We start from the raw sequence: 14,369 nt of genomic DNA, 5'->3' as shown, positions 1-14,369 counted from the left end.
GCCGGGGGGGGGGGGTATGGGAAATGCCACTGCCTTAGAATTGAGTGGATATCCCAATTATCCATGGAATTCAACAGGAGACACCAACTTAAGCAGATGATATTAAAATAGCCACAGATATCAAAAGGGAAAATTAGACACTGGGGGATGAAGGAGGCCAAGAGTAGGGGCAAGTACAGACCATTTAGAACACAAAGTTTTCTCTGACTGGGCAGAAAAAAGTAATGCGAGTTAGAATAATGGTAAGTGATCACAGAATAGAATTGGGAAAAGAATGCTGGGTGAACGAAAAGAGAGAAAGGGCTTGAGTCACATGGGGGACCAGGAAAAACCCTGGGAAGACAAGGAGAGGGGCCCTGCAGGTACCCCTGCCTGAAGTCAAAATGCTGATGTGTCCCTGAGCATTACAACTTCTACTCTCCCAACACCCCCGTCAGATATGCTGCTCTTGGGACCCAAGGTGCTTCTGTGTCTCACTGCGTTCATCATCCCCTCTGGTGAGTCCCTACCTTTGTTCTTTCCTCCCTACAATGCCAGCTCCTCAGCTATACGTGAGTGTGGAGGTGTAGGCTGGAGGGCAGGATGGAGGGGAAGTTGAAGAGGAACCACAGCAGGAGCACCGGCTACTGAGTTCTAGAATAGCCATTAGAGAAATGAACAGGGGTGCCCGAGTGGCTCAGTCGGTTGAGCGTCTGACTTTGGCTTGGGGTCATGATCTTGTGGTTCGTGGGTTCGGGCTCCATGTCGGGCTCTGCGCTGACAGTGTGGGACCTGCTTGGGATTCTCTCTCTCTCCCTGTCTCTCTGCCTCTCCCCCACTCATGCTTTCTCTCTCTCTCTCTCTCTCTCTCAAAAATAAAAAAATAAGCTTAAAAAATTTTAAAAAGAAAGAGAGGAACAGATTTATGTCTGAGAAGAAAGGGCTAGGAGGAGATCAGAGATGACCTCGGACCCATACTAACCATAAGAGGGTCGCACACATAAACGTACAAGCAAACAAACACCAAAGAAAAAAGAAATGGGCACACAATTGCGTGCACAAACATACAGAGACGGCTAGTAAGAAACTGGACCAAATTCAATTCATAAAGGGAACCCGTGGGAATATATACACTCCCACTTAACCAACACTGGCTCCTGCAACACACAAACATATCCACACGCACACAAAGAAACACGTGCCTAACCACACACTCAAGTAAAGTCACTGGGCTAGAAGAGGGGCCACGGAAAGCGAACGCTCGGACGTTGACGAAATCCTACTCTATTTTATTTTCTTATTCTGCCAGATACAGACTGTGAGAAAATCACTTTTGAGGTTGTTCAGTAATGTAGCTCGTACAATGGAGGTTGTGATAGAACAGGGCACATTAGAAAGGCTGCTGGCCCCGTCTGCCCAATAGGACCCCACTCCTGCGGGGGATTGAGGGCAAGAAGGCACCCCAAGTCAGGGCTTTGCAAAGCAGGGCTTTGTTCCCAGGAACTTGTTTTTCTTTGAGTGTGTCCCTGCCAGCACTAACGGTCTGAGTAATTTTGAAATTTTTCATTTTTGTGTTAAATAGGCTCCACGCCTAACGTGGGGCTTAAACTCATGACCTTGAGATCAAGGGTCGCATGCTCTACTGACTGAGCCGGCCAGGCACCCTTGATTTTGTACGGCACTATACAGAAATCCAATGCAGAAAAATCAAGAAAATGATTTTCCCATCATTTTCTGGTTCATCTTATAAAAGCTTTATGGGGTGTAGAACTAGAGTCATTTATCCCTTTTCTCTTTCCTTTGCCACAGACTGGACACCACTAGGAGCCAATGGTCAACGAGGAGGTACGTAAACCCACGGATCCGGGCTCTGTGTGTATTTTTTGTGTTTTGGTTATTGTTTTTTTTTTTTTTTTTAGTATTTATTTAAGTAATCCCGACCCCCAATGTGGGGCTCGAACTCATGACCCCAAGATCAAGAGTCACATGCTCTTCTGACTGAACCAGCTAGGTGCCCGCCCCATCTGCTGGGGTTCTTATCGGTATAATATGGATTAATGGTCCCAGTTAAAGAATCTGTAATGTAAGAGAGAGACATATTGCCAATTTATAGGAAATAGGGTCTAATTCACCAGTTTCCAAAATCCTAATATCCTCTCAAAAAACTTCTTTTGTTTGTCAACTGAAATACCTTTCCCAAAACCTCCTCCATGACCATCCCTCATTTTTACTCTCCTATATATATATCTCTTAGCTTCCTCAGAAAATACCACTAACAAAAGAAAGCATTTTCCCAACCACGTAACAACGGAGAAGCTAACTGACAGACAGGATAAGAAGCCATCTCAGTACGACAGTAAAATTCTGGCACTAAGGGACAGAACCCAAGTCTTGGCTTCCGAAGGGCCACTTCCTTCAGCCTGATGAAGGAAACTCCAATGAACATCTCCACTCTGCCTCCAGACAAACATAACTACAATTTATCTCTTACTTTCCCCAACCCTTGAGAGCCCATTAATGGATCATAAAATCAAATTAGCAGATCACAACTGGCCTTTTGTTTTTGATAAATTAGCATCAACTAAAACAAAAAAGGAGTACTTTGCAAGTACATTGCAAGAGTAAAGCGGCATCATATACATCTGGTTTCAATTTTCTATGCATACACTGGGGCACAATACAATTTCTTCCTGGGCATCCTGGTACGGTAGATAAAAATGTGGAAACATGGCATTTTTTTTTTCACTGCTGTGGGTAAAGAGGTCTGAATTCCTCAGTTTCTGAACCCACATCAGAGTTCTGAATTCATTTTTCTGGGCCCGTTACGGTCCAGTCCTTTTCCAGATGTTTGTGATGCTTCTTTAACAGAAATAGAAGATGTGCTAAAAACGCCTGCTTAAGATTTCTTTTCAGAGAACATGCATGAACCCTAAAGAAACATTTATACACTGGCTGCTCACGGATAAGGTGGGTGATCTGAGGAATACACGGGCAAACAGTACTCTATCCAGAAATTCGGAGGCGACAGCAAGGAAACACTTCCAACCCCTCCGCTCTCCCACTGGTTTGTTTCCATCTCTGTGAGTGGCTGGACTGGAATGTAGGACAGGAAGGGAACTGGTGGGATGGCATCGTGTCCTGGAGAGGCTCCACGTCCCTCACGGTTTTTGGAATGACTCCGGTTAGTGGTTTCTCAAATGTCCTGGAGGATTGCAACAGCCTTGGATTTTTTTTTTTCACATTTATTTATTTTTGAGAGACGGAGAGAGACAGAGCGTGAGCAGGGGAGGGGCAGAGAAAGAGGGAGACACAGAATCTGAAGCAGGCTCCAGGCCCCGAGCCGTCGGCACAGAGCCCGACCCGGGGCTCGAACTCACAAACCGTGAGATCATGACCCGAGCCGAAGTCAGACGCTTAACCGACTGAGCCACGCACGCGTCCCAGCCTTGGATTTCTTTTCCCAAAATTTGTCCTGAAGTAAGAAAAGCTAATGTTCAGTGTTAGAGATAAAAAGCCCCTTCTGTAGGACCTAATGACTTTATTTTTATTTTTTTAAGGGGATGATGTGGGGTTCTGGGTGGCTCAGTCGGTTGAGCGTCGGACTCTTGATTTTGGCTCAGGTCATGATCTCACGGTTCATAGAATTGAGTTTCCATCTGGCTCTGTGCTGAGTTGAGCTTGGAACCTGCTTGAGATTGTCTCTTTCTTTCTCTCTCACCTCTTGCTCCCCTCCCCCCCCCCACTAGGGCTCTCTCTCTCAAAATAAATTGCTTCAAAATGTTTTATTTTTCTTTGCCCTCTACCACAATGATCAATCGCTCTGGCACGCTTTATGAAAATGCTATTCTTTCCAGATTTAACCTGCCATTTAGACACTGACGGTTAAGGAAAAAAAGTCAAAGGAAACTATGTGAATTTGGTGACCCCTGGTGGGCAAAATGGATTGTGATGACAAGCCGTCTACAGGGACGGATACTTCTAGATGGGATACTTACTGAATATTTAGATGCTGGGGTGCCTGAGTGGCTCCGTCAATTAAGCGTCTGACTCTTGATTTCATCTCAGGTCTACATCTCACGTTTCGTGAGTTCGAGCCCCCTTTTGAGCTCTGTGCTCGGCAGCGCAGAGCCTGCTTGGGATTATCTTTCTCCCCCTCTCTCTGCCCCTCCTCTGCTCACACACCCTTCCTTTCAAACTAAGTAAACATTTAAAAAAGAAAAAGCAAAGTAACAAAGCTGTGTTGACATCTAAATATTGTTTAAGTTTGTTTATTTTGAGAGAGAGAGAGAAAATGCGAGTAGGGGAGGTACAGAGAGAGCGAGGGAGAGAGAGAATCCCAAGTAGCAATCTCCATGCTCCGTTAACACAGAGCCAGGTATGGGGATCCATCTCACGAGCCAGGAGACCATGACCTGAGCTGAAATCCAGAATCTGACACTTAACCGACTGAGCCAGCCAGGTGCCCCTGTGTTTTAAAGCAGAGAGAGACAGCTGGTTTTGGATAGTGCTGTTATTTGTAGTTTTGATACAGTTTGCTTGTTTATCCTAATAGATTCCACCTTAAGGCTGGGACCGCTTATTATTATGTCTCCTCCTGCCTTAACCTTTCAATGTTCAACTGCAAGGTCATTCTCTACTATCATTGGCATTTCCCCTCCCCCCCCCCTTCACCTCACTTCTCACTGAGCATCAGAAAATCATCCACATCACCCTTTGGGAACACGCTTATATGTAAGCGTTTCAGCAAACGGATAGCCAATTATGTCAAAATTATAATTATCATACTCAATGTCTTTGGTAAAGACAATTTTCATTTAACAAAAGCATCGCCAAGAGGCCATCAATCCATGGTACTTATAACAAGCTGTAGGACCTTGGGTAAATTTTTTGTCTGGTGCTCGATTTTATCATCTGTAAAAACAGATTTCAATGGTGCTTGGCGCATAGGAAACCCAAGCTAGCTGTATGCTTATTATCCGGTAAGACAACGAAATGATGTGATTCTTCTCTTCCTATGCTTAACCCACGTATCATGAAGAAAGGGGGTGCCGGTGGAGGATTGTCTGACGGGCACGGAGGGGAAGGCACACAAAGGGAAAAGGATATTCTAGGCTAGGACTGTGTGGGTATATTCAGGGAAGTGGCAAAGCGTGACGTTTGTTTGGGTTGCAGGGAAAGGACTTGGTTTGGGAAGCAAACAAAGAAAATCAACTGTGGGATACCCGCTACGTGTGGGCAGCCGTGCTGGACAGTTTCACTTCCTGGGAGTGCAAGAAGGAGAGGGGGACGGAGAGCGCCCAAAAAATATTTCCTGGGGGGGGGCACTAGGTGGCTTGGTCAATCAAGCATCCGACTCTTGATTTCGGCTCGGGCCATCATCTGGCAGGTCATGAGTTCGAGCCCTCCCTCGGGCTCTGCCCTGGCAGCACAGATCTTGCTTGGGATTCTCTCTCTCCCTCTCTGTCCCTACCCTGCTCGTGCTCTCGGTCTGTCTCTCTCTCTCAAAATAAATACATTGGAAAAAAATGTTTTCTGATTTTTTTTTTTTTTTCCTCAGATGATGTGACTCCAGTGACTCCAGAAGCATTCACAGAAGATCCTAGTAAGCTACGCTTTTTATTTCTGTGCTTTCACACTGGGGCTAGAGGGACTGAGGGTGATGTCTGTAGGAAGATAAATGAAAGCTACAAGAGGTGAGTGGGTGCTCTGAGTTCAGGCAGACCCTAGTGTCCATCTTACCTACCGCTGATGCTGTGAACCTGTCCGATCTTTTCTCTCCCATCTCCTTCTCTGAGAGTCCCTCACCTTGGCCCAAGAGGTCACACTCTTTCACTGCGATTTTTCTTGCCTCCTTTAAGATCGTCCCTATACCCGCCTTCCCCTTCCCTCTTTGCCACTTCTGTTTCCTGCATTTTTTATTCTTTGTGTTATATGTTTGCAGACCTGGTGAATGAGCCCTCTACAGATGAAACAGGTGCGTTGTACTACAGATCTTTTAAAATGGCATGATTCTTGTTAATATTCACATTTATTCCAGCGTTTGAATTAATCCTGTATTTTTATCCCTGAGAAAGGGATAGAGGGATTGTGGGTGTTTTGTTCAGTGACAAGTGGGATAAAAGGAAAGAGTCCCACTCGTTTTCTGAAAAAGATGAAACAAAGTGGATTAATAGCTAACATAAGGCACGTGCAATAAAGGATACTGCCAGTAGGGCACATACTCTCCAAAAAAATATTCCCCATTACTTCAGTTAACTCTATTCCCTTGGATAGAATACACAAACCCAGCCGTAGCCTTGACTTTGCCGTGATAACGTCCATTTTTCCACTCTGACTTCCCCCTTGCCAATTCAAAGCCCTCCTCACACCTGCTGTTTTGTGCCTTTTCAGTTCTGGCCGATATCGAGCCTTCCACAGATGACCTGGGTGAGTTCAGATCTGGGATCCCAGGGCCACTGGGGCCTTTCTGGGCTTTCCCCAGAGCCCATTACGGAAGGCGGTACAGCTGGTTAAGGTTCCTAAATAGCTACCACTACAGTTTGTGAAAATTCTTCCAACAGTTCAGTTTGAATTAGTGATATTTTTGATCCCCCAGTAGGTCCAGGGAGGGACTGTCCTAGGCGTCTGACGTACGAAACACCGAAGTGCGATATTCCCCTCAAAGTTTCCAAGACTGGATGGGCGAAGGCAAGATAAATACATACACAACTCACTGCTTGGGAAGATAAAAGGAAACTTTCTAGAAGTAATGGTTGAATTGATTCTTGAAAGAATTGGAGCCAGCCAGGCAGTCGAAGAAGGGACAGTATGCACAAAGATGTGAACGCAAAATAAGGCTTGGCACATTGGAGAAACTGAGCTTTTTAAATAATCAGGGCAAAAATCTACAAGGAATAAGTGGTAGGATGTAAGAAAAGGAGACAGAAACTAGATTACCTTAAAGAAATGGTTACTGAGAACCTGCTACTAGGTTTATAGGAATATAAACCGGGAACACAAAGGTGAACAAAACTGATATCCTCCTACGAGATATTTTTTGTCCAATACACAAGATAAACAAATGGCTTGTTTTTTTTTAAATTTATTTTTCCTAACATTTATTTATTTTTGAGACAGAGACAGAGCATGAACGGGGGAGGGTCAGAGAGAGAGGGAGACACAGAATCGGAAACAGGCTCCAGGCTCTGAGCGGTCAGCACAGAGCCCGACGCGGGGCTCGAACTCACCGGCCGCGAGATCATGACCTGAGCCGAAGTTGGCCACTTAACCGACTGAGCCACCCAGGCGCCCCAACAAATGGCTAACTTTAACTTCATTCGGTTTCACAAAATGCCATAATCAGGATAAGCAAAAGAAGCTATGCAAGATGCGACAAAAGAGTCCCCCGGGTTAGGAAAGGCTTCCATGCAGGGCACAATAACTAAGTTGGTTCTTGAAAGACAAGTAGAAGTGAATCAAGTAAATAGGGAGAAGAGCCTTGGGGTAAAGAAAACAGTATGCGCAAAGGCTTAGGATAGAAATAAAAACCAATCAGAGAATAGTTTATACAAAGAAAGGTTCTCATCAGATTTATGAATTAGAAACCCAGTCAAGATGCTATGGCAATAGTCCCAGTAAAAAGATGAGCACCTGAACTGAGGAAGAGGTAGTGAGAATTAAGTGTGAACTGTAAGTGAGAGGGGACTGTGGAGATGATGTCCAGTTTTCTGTTGGGTAGCTGGTGGTACCATTCGCTGAAGAACAATTTGAATTGGTTCAAAGATAAGACAGTTTAAGATGTATTGGATTTGGGGGATCTTTGAAATATCCACAAACTCTTCCCTAAAGTGGCAGATGGATTTACAGGTCTGGAGCTTAGAAGAGATCTGGGCTAGAAGCAGAAGTTGGGAGAATTCTCAGCCGAGAAGCCCGCAATTGCAACTAGGGGGTAGATAAGACCACCCAGCATATTCCTATAGTATCCTGACTATAAACAACTCTTCCAATGGCATTTGTACACATCACTCCCACGGTTAGTGAATTCCTTCAAGACGATCCCCTCCTTGATTTATTATTCATTCTACAAGTTAAGCCCGTGTTTAACTTGACCCTAGGTTAGGTTTGGCTATGGCTGTGACTTTTGCTATTCTTTGCTGAATAACACTTTCATCCAAGAACCCATGACGATGTATCTGATTTACAGAGAAGAAATTTTCCTTGATGAGCAAGAGCTTCTACAGGATAACAATCTCTTCTCTCCTTCGCTCTAGGATGCAGCTCTTCTGGGCATATGGCTTTTGTCCATACTAAATTTGCTTCTCAGCAACAACACAAAGCTACTCAAAATGCCATCAATTTTTCGATTCTAGAAGAGAGAGGAGAGAGGCAAGATCAGATTTCCCATCCTAACTTCTAAATCTGTTCAGTTTTGTGGATCAAAGCAGTCCATTATGGGCTTTCTTTTAGAAGTTGCTAAAAGCATTATCAACCCATTTTTTATTCATGGGTGCCCCATATGGGCCCCAAGTGAGGCAACATGGGTGCCTCACTTTTTTATTAATGGGTGCCCCATATGGGCCCCAAGTGAGGCCCCAAGGTTACAAAGGGAAAAGGATATTCTAGGTTACAGAGGTAGTAAGTTCTAGAACTCATGATAACTGAATGAAATTTCTGCCTTCCAGCTCCGGCCAATGATAAAAATACCACAGCAGGTATGATTGCCTTTTGCATGTCTTTTTCTTCAGCTTTCTTCTTGGGGATTCCTTGTCGCCTTGTTCTTTGGCAGGTACTTGATGTACCTTCTAGTTTGCTTTCCATTCTTTCTCAAAGAGTATTTTTAATGCCCTTCATTCCTGCTCTCCTTTATGAGCTCCTGTCCTCGAGGTCATGAAGAAAAGATGGGACCACTGTTGGATGATCCCAAAGCAATCCTCTTCCCGAGCTACCTTTGGACTTTCTGTGGTGGTTAGTGTGTGGGGAACTGACTGCAAGGACAAGAGGACTCTAGGTGTCATGGGCAAAGTTGCTTTCTGTAATGTCCTGATGATTCTGATGGGCAGCTAGGACTGAAAACTACTGCAACAGAAACTGTGACCCACCTAAGAGTTCTTATTCTCGAGAATGGAGTCAGCAGCATTTCATTTCAGTTTGGTATTTCACACTGCCGCCTGGATAACCCTAGAAAGACTTTCCTAGAAGAACTCTCAGAGATTATTTTAGCTACTTCTGGGTCCAGGTAGGAAAGCACCTAAATTTTATTTCAGCCAGTTTCCTACTGTTCTGCTTTGTTGAACAGGAAGGGCATTCCCCACATTACAATGATCCTGTGTAGAGACTACTTTGTATTTTCCCCCCGCTCTCTGTACCTTTCTCCATGTCTTTAATCCTTTGTTCATGCCTCTCCCTGTTTTTCTGTATTGGACTTCTTCAGATTGCCGGGATGAAAAATTTGCTTGCACGAGACTCTACTCGGTGCATCGGCCAGTCAAGCAATGCATTCACCAGTTATGTTTCACTAGGTAAGGGATCCCAGGATGTGCAGAAATCGCCTTCCCTGGTAGTGGTTTTATGTCAGTAACTATGCAATGAGCACCCACAGTGGAACTTCAGTCTTTAGTGGCAGAGAAATTTTGAACATGACCCTCTTAGGGCGGTGCCAGATAGAACCTGGAGTCGGACTTGAGTTACGCGGAAAACAGACTGACTGTTAAGACTAGATGTTAGAAGGCAAGGGAAGCGAGGGCTGGAGAAAGGACAGTCATGAGAGAAATACTGGTACAGTGAATCTATGACCCCATAGAAAAAGGCTGAAGCAAAGGATTCAGCTCTCAATGTCAGAAATAGTGAAGAGCAGTATTAGGCTTGACTCCAGGAGGAATGTGCAAAGTGGCACTAAGAGCAATTCCGTCCCCTTCCCTCCTCTGGGAGGGAAAAATCAGCCCAAAATACTTAAGGAAAGAAATCGAGAGAGGAGGAAAACAGACAGGGGAGAGTGGGGAGTACAGGAGCTGACGAGGCACCCCTGGCCTATATACAGACTAGAGTTCTCCCTCCCGATGGTTTTTGCTATCTCTTTCCTTAACCATGTTACTGGGACTCTGGCAGTTTACGACGTATGTACATCATCAACAATGAGATCTGCTCTCGTCTTGTCTGTAAAGAACATGAAGTAATGAAAGGTAAGATGATATCTGGTTTTTTAGTGGGGAGGGGCAATGATGAGAGAGGTAAACAGAGACGTGATCCTGATGGATCCAAGGTCTGGCTTCGGAGGAGGGCTTTAGGTCACCCCCTGAACTTCCATCAGTGCCTGACCCACCAAGTTGTACTAGATAAGCAATCAAGGTAAAGCAGTGTGCTTCGTATATAAAGATAACCCTAAGGAAAATATCTTGGATCTCTTTTCAGCAAGATTGTAACTCCCAACCTCTCCCACAGAGAGAGCTTTCTGAAGCTGGAACTGTTTTGGAGATCATTCACTGGAGTTCTAGGTGAAAACGCCGAATCGGGGGCACCTGGCTGACTCAGTCTGGGAATTCAAGCCCCACGTTGGGTGTAGAGATGACTAAAAATCAATAAATAAAAACTTAAAAAAAAAGGCCAAGTCAGCCATCACAAATAATAGACTCTACTACCGGCAGCCATGTTCACAAATGAAAAAAAAAAAACCTCTCTAAAGGAAAAAAAAAACTCCACTATTTGGAGACAATTGATGTTTGGACTGATAGAGTAAATACAAAACAGGACATTTAGAAGCTGGCTACATTTGAAACAGTTTATCAATTCCAGGAACTATTTACATTACTTAATGCAAAAATTCAGGGGTAGAGGAAGGTAGAAAAACCTGATAAAAACAATTAAAAGGGTCCAACGTGTGTGGTTATACACCGTGCATTGTGGGAACAAAGATACCTCTCACCTTCTCCCTGGCCAGCCCCAAACGATAAGTGTGGTTGGTGAAGGCACCACAGACACAGCCCCTTCTGACTCAACAGCCCGTCTTGCACGGAGCTGCTGAGTAAGAGCTGTAGTTAACTTCGCAGAAGGAAACTTGTTATTTGCCCCCATCGGCCTTGTGCAAGCCACCTGCAAGGGAAGCACCTTGAGACTGAGGATGAGTATTTGGGACTTAGGCACTTTCAAGTGTCTCAGGGGACTTACTAAAGTTAGCCATTTGCACACAGTAAACACTTAGATAGATAGTGAATAATTGAATGTCACTTTTTTGCTATTTAATAAGCCCATGATTAGAAGAATCGGGAGCTAGGCGTGTAGAGCAGCCTAAAATTCACCGGCCAGCCACCTGTGCTAGGTACTTAGCATACATTATTTTGTTTTAATACAAATATACTGTTGAGGCAGGTAGTTCATGCTTCTTTTACTGCAAGGGATAGTGAGGTTCAGAAAAGTTAAGTAACTTTCTAGTAAGCAGTAAATAACCAGTGAGCTGCAGATCGGGGGTTCTAATCCAGATCTGTTTCTCTTCAACCTTTCACGACAGCACACTGCTGTCTTCTTTCTTTTTTCAAAAGTTTATTTACTTAGAAAGCGAGAGAGAATGTATAGGGAAGGGGCAGAGAGAGAGAGAGAGAGAGAGAGAGAGAATCCCTAGTAGGCTCCGGGCTGTAAGCGCAGAGGGCAAGGCAGGGCTCGAACTCATGAACCGTGAGATCACGGCCTGAGCTGAAATCGAGGGTCGGACACCCAACCAACTGAGCCACTCAGAAGCCCCGGGTCTTCTCTTTTTCCCCAAACGCCAGCCCTTTAGGCATTATTCTCTGCTTCTCTTCTAGATGAACTTTGCCGTCAGATGGCTGGTTTACCCCCAAGGCGACTCCGCCGCTCCAACTACTTCCGACTTCCTCCCTGTGAAAATGTGAACGTGCAGAGACCCAGTGGTCTGTGATGATCAAGGAAGAGGAAGGAAGAACATGTGGGTGGGAGGAAGAGAATGGTCTAACAAGAGCAACCGTCAGCTAACCCATAGACATTAGTAGTTCTTAAACCAATCCCTTTGTAGTGTCTAGCTTTGGCCCCCCACTCCCTGATTTATTACCCAGACCGATAACAAAGTCTATATTATAGCATGGTTTTGCCGCTTCTCACTACCATAGACATAGTAGATCAATGATAACCAAGTGGCTTATGTACAAACAGTCTACATACGGTTTCAAAGGAAAATAAACGTGAGGTTAATATTTACAATTTGAATCTGTCTGAAATAGATCTTAGGGTGGAAGAAGCTGTCACTAGTTTGGCCACAGGACTTCATTTCTTTGATTTTCAAGCATGTCCTAGATGAACTCCCCATTTACAAGTTCCTCTTTACTCTTATGCTAACTATTTTGCTGGATTTGCCTGGCGGGTCTTCCGGAAGAGTCATGGTAATGTGCGTAGTCCCAGAGATTTCTGAGGCCAAGAGTTAGACAATCCTACCAGCAATATCTAAAGACCCAAGATGAGATCTGCTAAGGCTGAGGCTAAAGAGGAGTAGGCCAAGTATGGAACTTGGACTCATGGTTCCCTATTCAATTTTTCGTGCGGTTGTCCCAAACAGGCAAGTAGGGCTAAAAAGTCCTATTTACTTACTCATTTATGGTCGTGTGGGGTAGGGGTTAGCCCACCTTCCCAAATTAATTAGACAACTTAATGTTGGTGTGAATTTCCTTGGCTACTCCTTTCACCCCGTTACTAAACGAAATCTGTAGAGATTATTGTGCAAATGGATTCTGGAATAGCCTGATTGGGGCATTAAGAAGGACATTCAGACCTCATCTTTAATGGGCAAAGTTTACCTAGTGGTTTATAAGAAAGAATAAAAGAAATGATATTCAGACAACCTACATTCTTAAGACATGCTGCCACACTAGGCCCTGGTAAAAGTCCCCATCTTTACCACGACAAGGCTAAGTTTATGTGAGTTCTAAGGTTTTTTAATTGTGATTTAAGATTTAAATGCATTATTCGTATTTCTGGAAGCCTAGATGCAATCTGATTCACAACCACCATGTCTGCTTTATGAGGGGAGAGATATCCTATATTAGGAAACAGTCCACAACGTAATAGAAAAAAATCCCATTGTAAGTGACCAATTACAGATTGTAGCTCCTTCTACCTGAAGAACTTAGCAACTTTCCACAAAGGCCAATGAAATTCAAGTAGGAAATAAAGGAATTTGAGGCAAGTTGTACACCACAGAATTCCACTTGGCAGTGTTGGATCCTTTTCATATTGTAAGAAAACTGTAAATGAGGATCAAACTCTGGAGGTTGAGAAACAATTTAGCCTAATGGGATTTGCTCAGCTGATTGAAGAGAAATGCTAGGAAAAGACCAAAGCATGTAATCTCTCCTCCACAGCCTCTAAAAGTAAATTTGCTCATATATAGACAGACATGTTGAATGCATATTGTAACCACTGTAGAGAAAACTCACAGGCAGAGTTTCCAAGAATCGTTTAACAATCTCTCCACGAACGTGACCCTCCAACGGAGCACCTCAATCCCAGGACTGTGTATATTGCAAATTAAACACTCTAAAATAAATGTTTCTAATTTCCTCCTCAGAAAAGAGCGGTCTCTGATCTGTTTCTTTTTCTCTTCTATGTTTAGAAAGACCCCAACTGATGTTTTCATCCCCCTTGGGAAAAGGGAGTGCCAGTATCGCTCTCCACTATTCTCTGTTGCACCCTTCCTACAATTATGCCATTGGTTCTCCCAACACTCCAATTTACTCTCCTCCAGAAAACTCCTCAATTCACCAGAAAGTTCCTTTTCTTCCCTGCTCCGTGTGACAATCTTTACCTACCAACAGTCTTGCTAGGCAAAGCTTCATGCTTCACTCCCTTCTCTTTTGCTTGATCATGTGCCAGTGTTTTCCATTTCTCATTGTTCTTATGTGATTGACCTTTTTTTTTTTCACTCTTGACATATAAACCAACACTTCTTTTTTCTGTAATGTTTATTTTTGAGAGAGAGACAGAGACAGAGTGTGAACGGGGGAGGGGCAGAGAGAGGGAGACACAGAATCTGAAGCAGGCTCCAGGCTCTGAGCTGTCAGCGCAGAGTCCGATGCAGGGCTCAAACCCACGAACCTCGAGATCACCACCTGAGCCGATGTCAGACGCCTAACTGACTGAGCCACCCAGGTGCCACCAACATTTCTAACTTGCTTCCCATTCTGTCGTTCCTCCACAACTTTCCCCTAAGGACAGTCCCAGGTCAGTTTCAGGATGTTGTTTTGGTCCTGTTCTTTTCCCGTGTACCCTGGCAGAATTTCATTCACCTCTTTTTTGTTGTTTTTCACCCTTGCCCCCATTTCAGGTTCCTGATGCTCTAGTTTTCGTCTCTGGTCACTTCCATGAAAGGATTTGCAAGCCTTGTTCTCTTTTAGGCATTAATATTATCCCTTTCC

The 14,369-nt window shown here is 44.3% G+C and overlaps 1 protein-coding gene across 4 annotated transcripts; it reads left to right on the top strand.

Annotated features, from left to right (window-relative positions):
* The first annotated feature begins 439 nt into the window (after nucleotides 1–439).
* MFAP5 (microfibril associated protein 5) lies at nucleotides 440–12,187 on the top strand. Of its 4 annotated transcripts, XM_047067325.1 has the most exons (9): nucleotides 440–497; nucleotides 1,789–1,824; nucleotides 5,537–5,581; nucleotides 5,921–5,953; nucleotides 6,370–6,405; nucleotides 8,640–8,669; nucleotides 9,389–9,476; nucleotides 10,063–10,136; nucleotides 11,751–12,187. In XM_047067325.1, exons 1-9 carry the CDS (start codon nucleotides 440–442, stop codon nucleotides 11,861–11,863), a joined length of 513 nt encoding a protein of 170 aa, XP_046923281.1. In that variant the 3' UTR covers nucleotides 11,864–12,187. The 4 variants fall into 4 exon arrangements, with proteins under 4 accessions (XP_046923281.1, XP_046923282.1, XP_046923283.1 ...); XM_047067326.1 differs by lacking the exon at nucleotides 8,640–8,669; XM_047067327.1 differs by lacking the exons at nucleotides 1,789–1,824; nucleotides 8,640–8,669.
* Nucleotides 12,188–14,369: the final 2,182 nt, after the last annotated feature.

Source organism: Lynx rufus, unplaced genomic scaffold, assembly GCF_022079265.1.
Source record: "Lynx rufus isolate CCGP_SWC_20201006 ecotype Redwood Valley unplaced genomic scaffold, mLynRuf1.p SCAF_7, whole genome shotgun sequence".
Lineage (NCBI taxonomy): Eukaryota > Metazoa > Chordata > Mammalia > Carnivora > Felidae > Lynx > Lynx rufus.
The sequence above is the reverse complement of the archived record's forward strand: the minus strand, read 5'-3'. Positions and strand labels throughout refer to the sequence as shown.

Coding starts and splice junctions, on each gene's coding strand:
- MFAP5 (XM_047067325.1), top strand. CDS start 440: ATGCTGCTCTTGGGACCCAAGGTGCTTCTGTGTCTCACTGCGTTCATC. Junction 5,582..5,920: donor AGCATTCACAGAAGATCCTA/GTAAGCTACGCT, acceptor ATATGTTTGCAG/ACCTGGTGAATGAGCCCTCT. Junction 10,137..11,750: donor AGAACATGAAGTAATGAAAG/GTAAGATGATAT, acceptor CTTCTCTTCTAG/ATGAACTTTGCCGTCAGATG.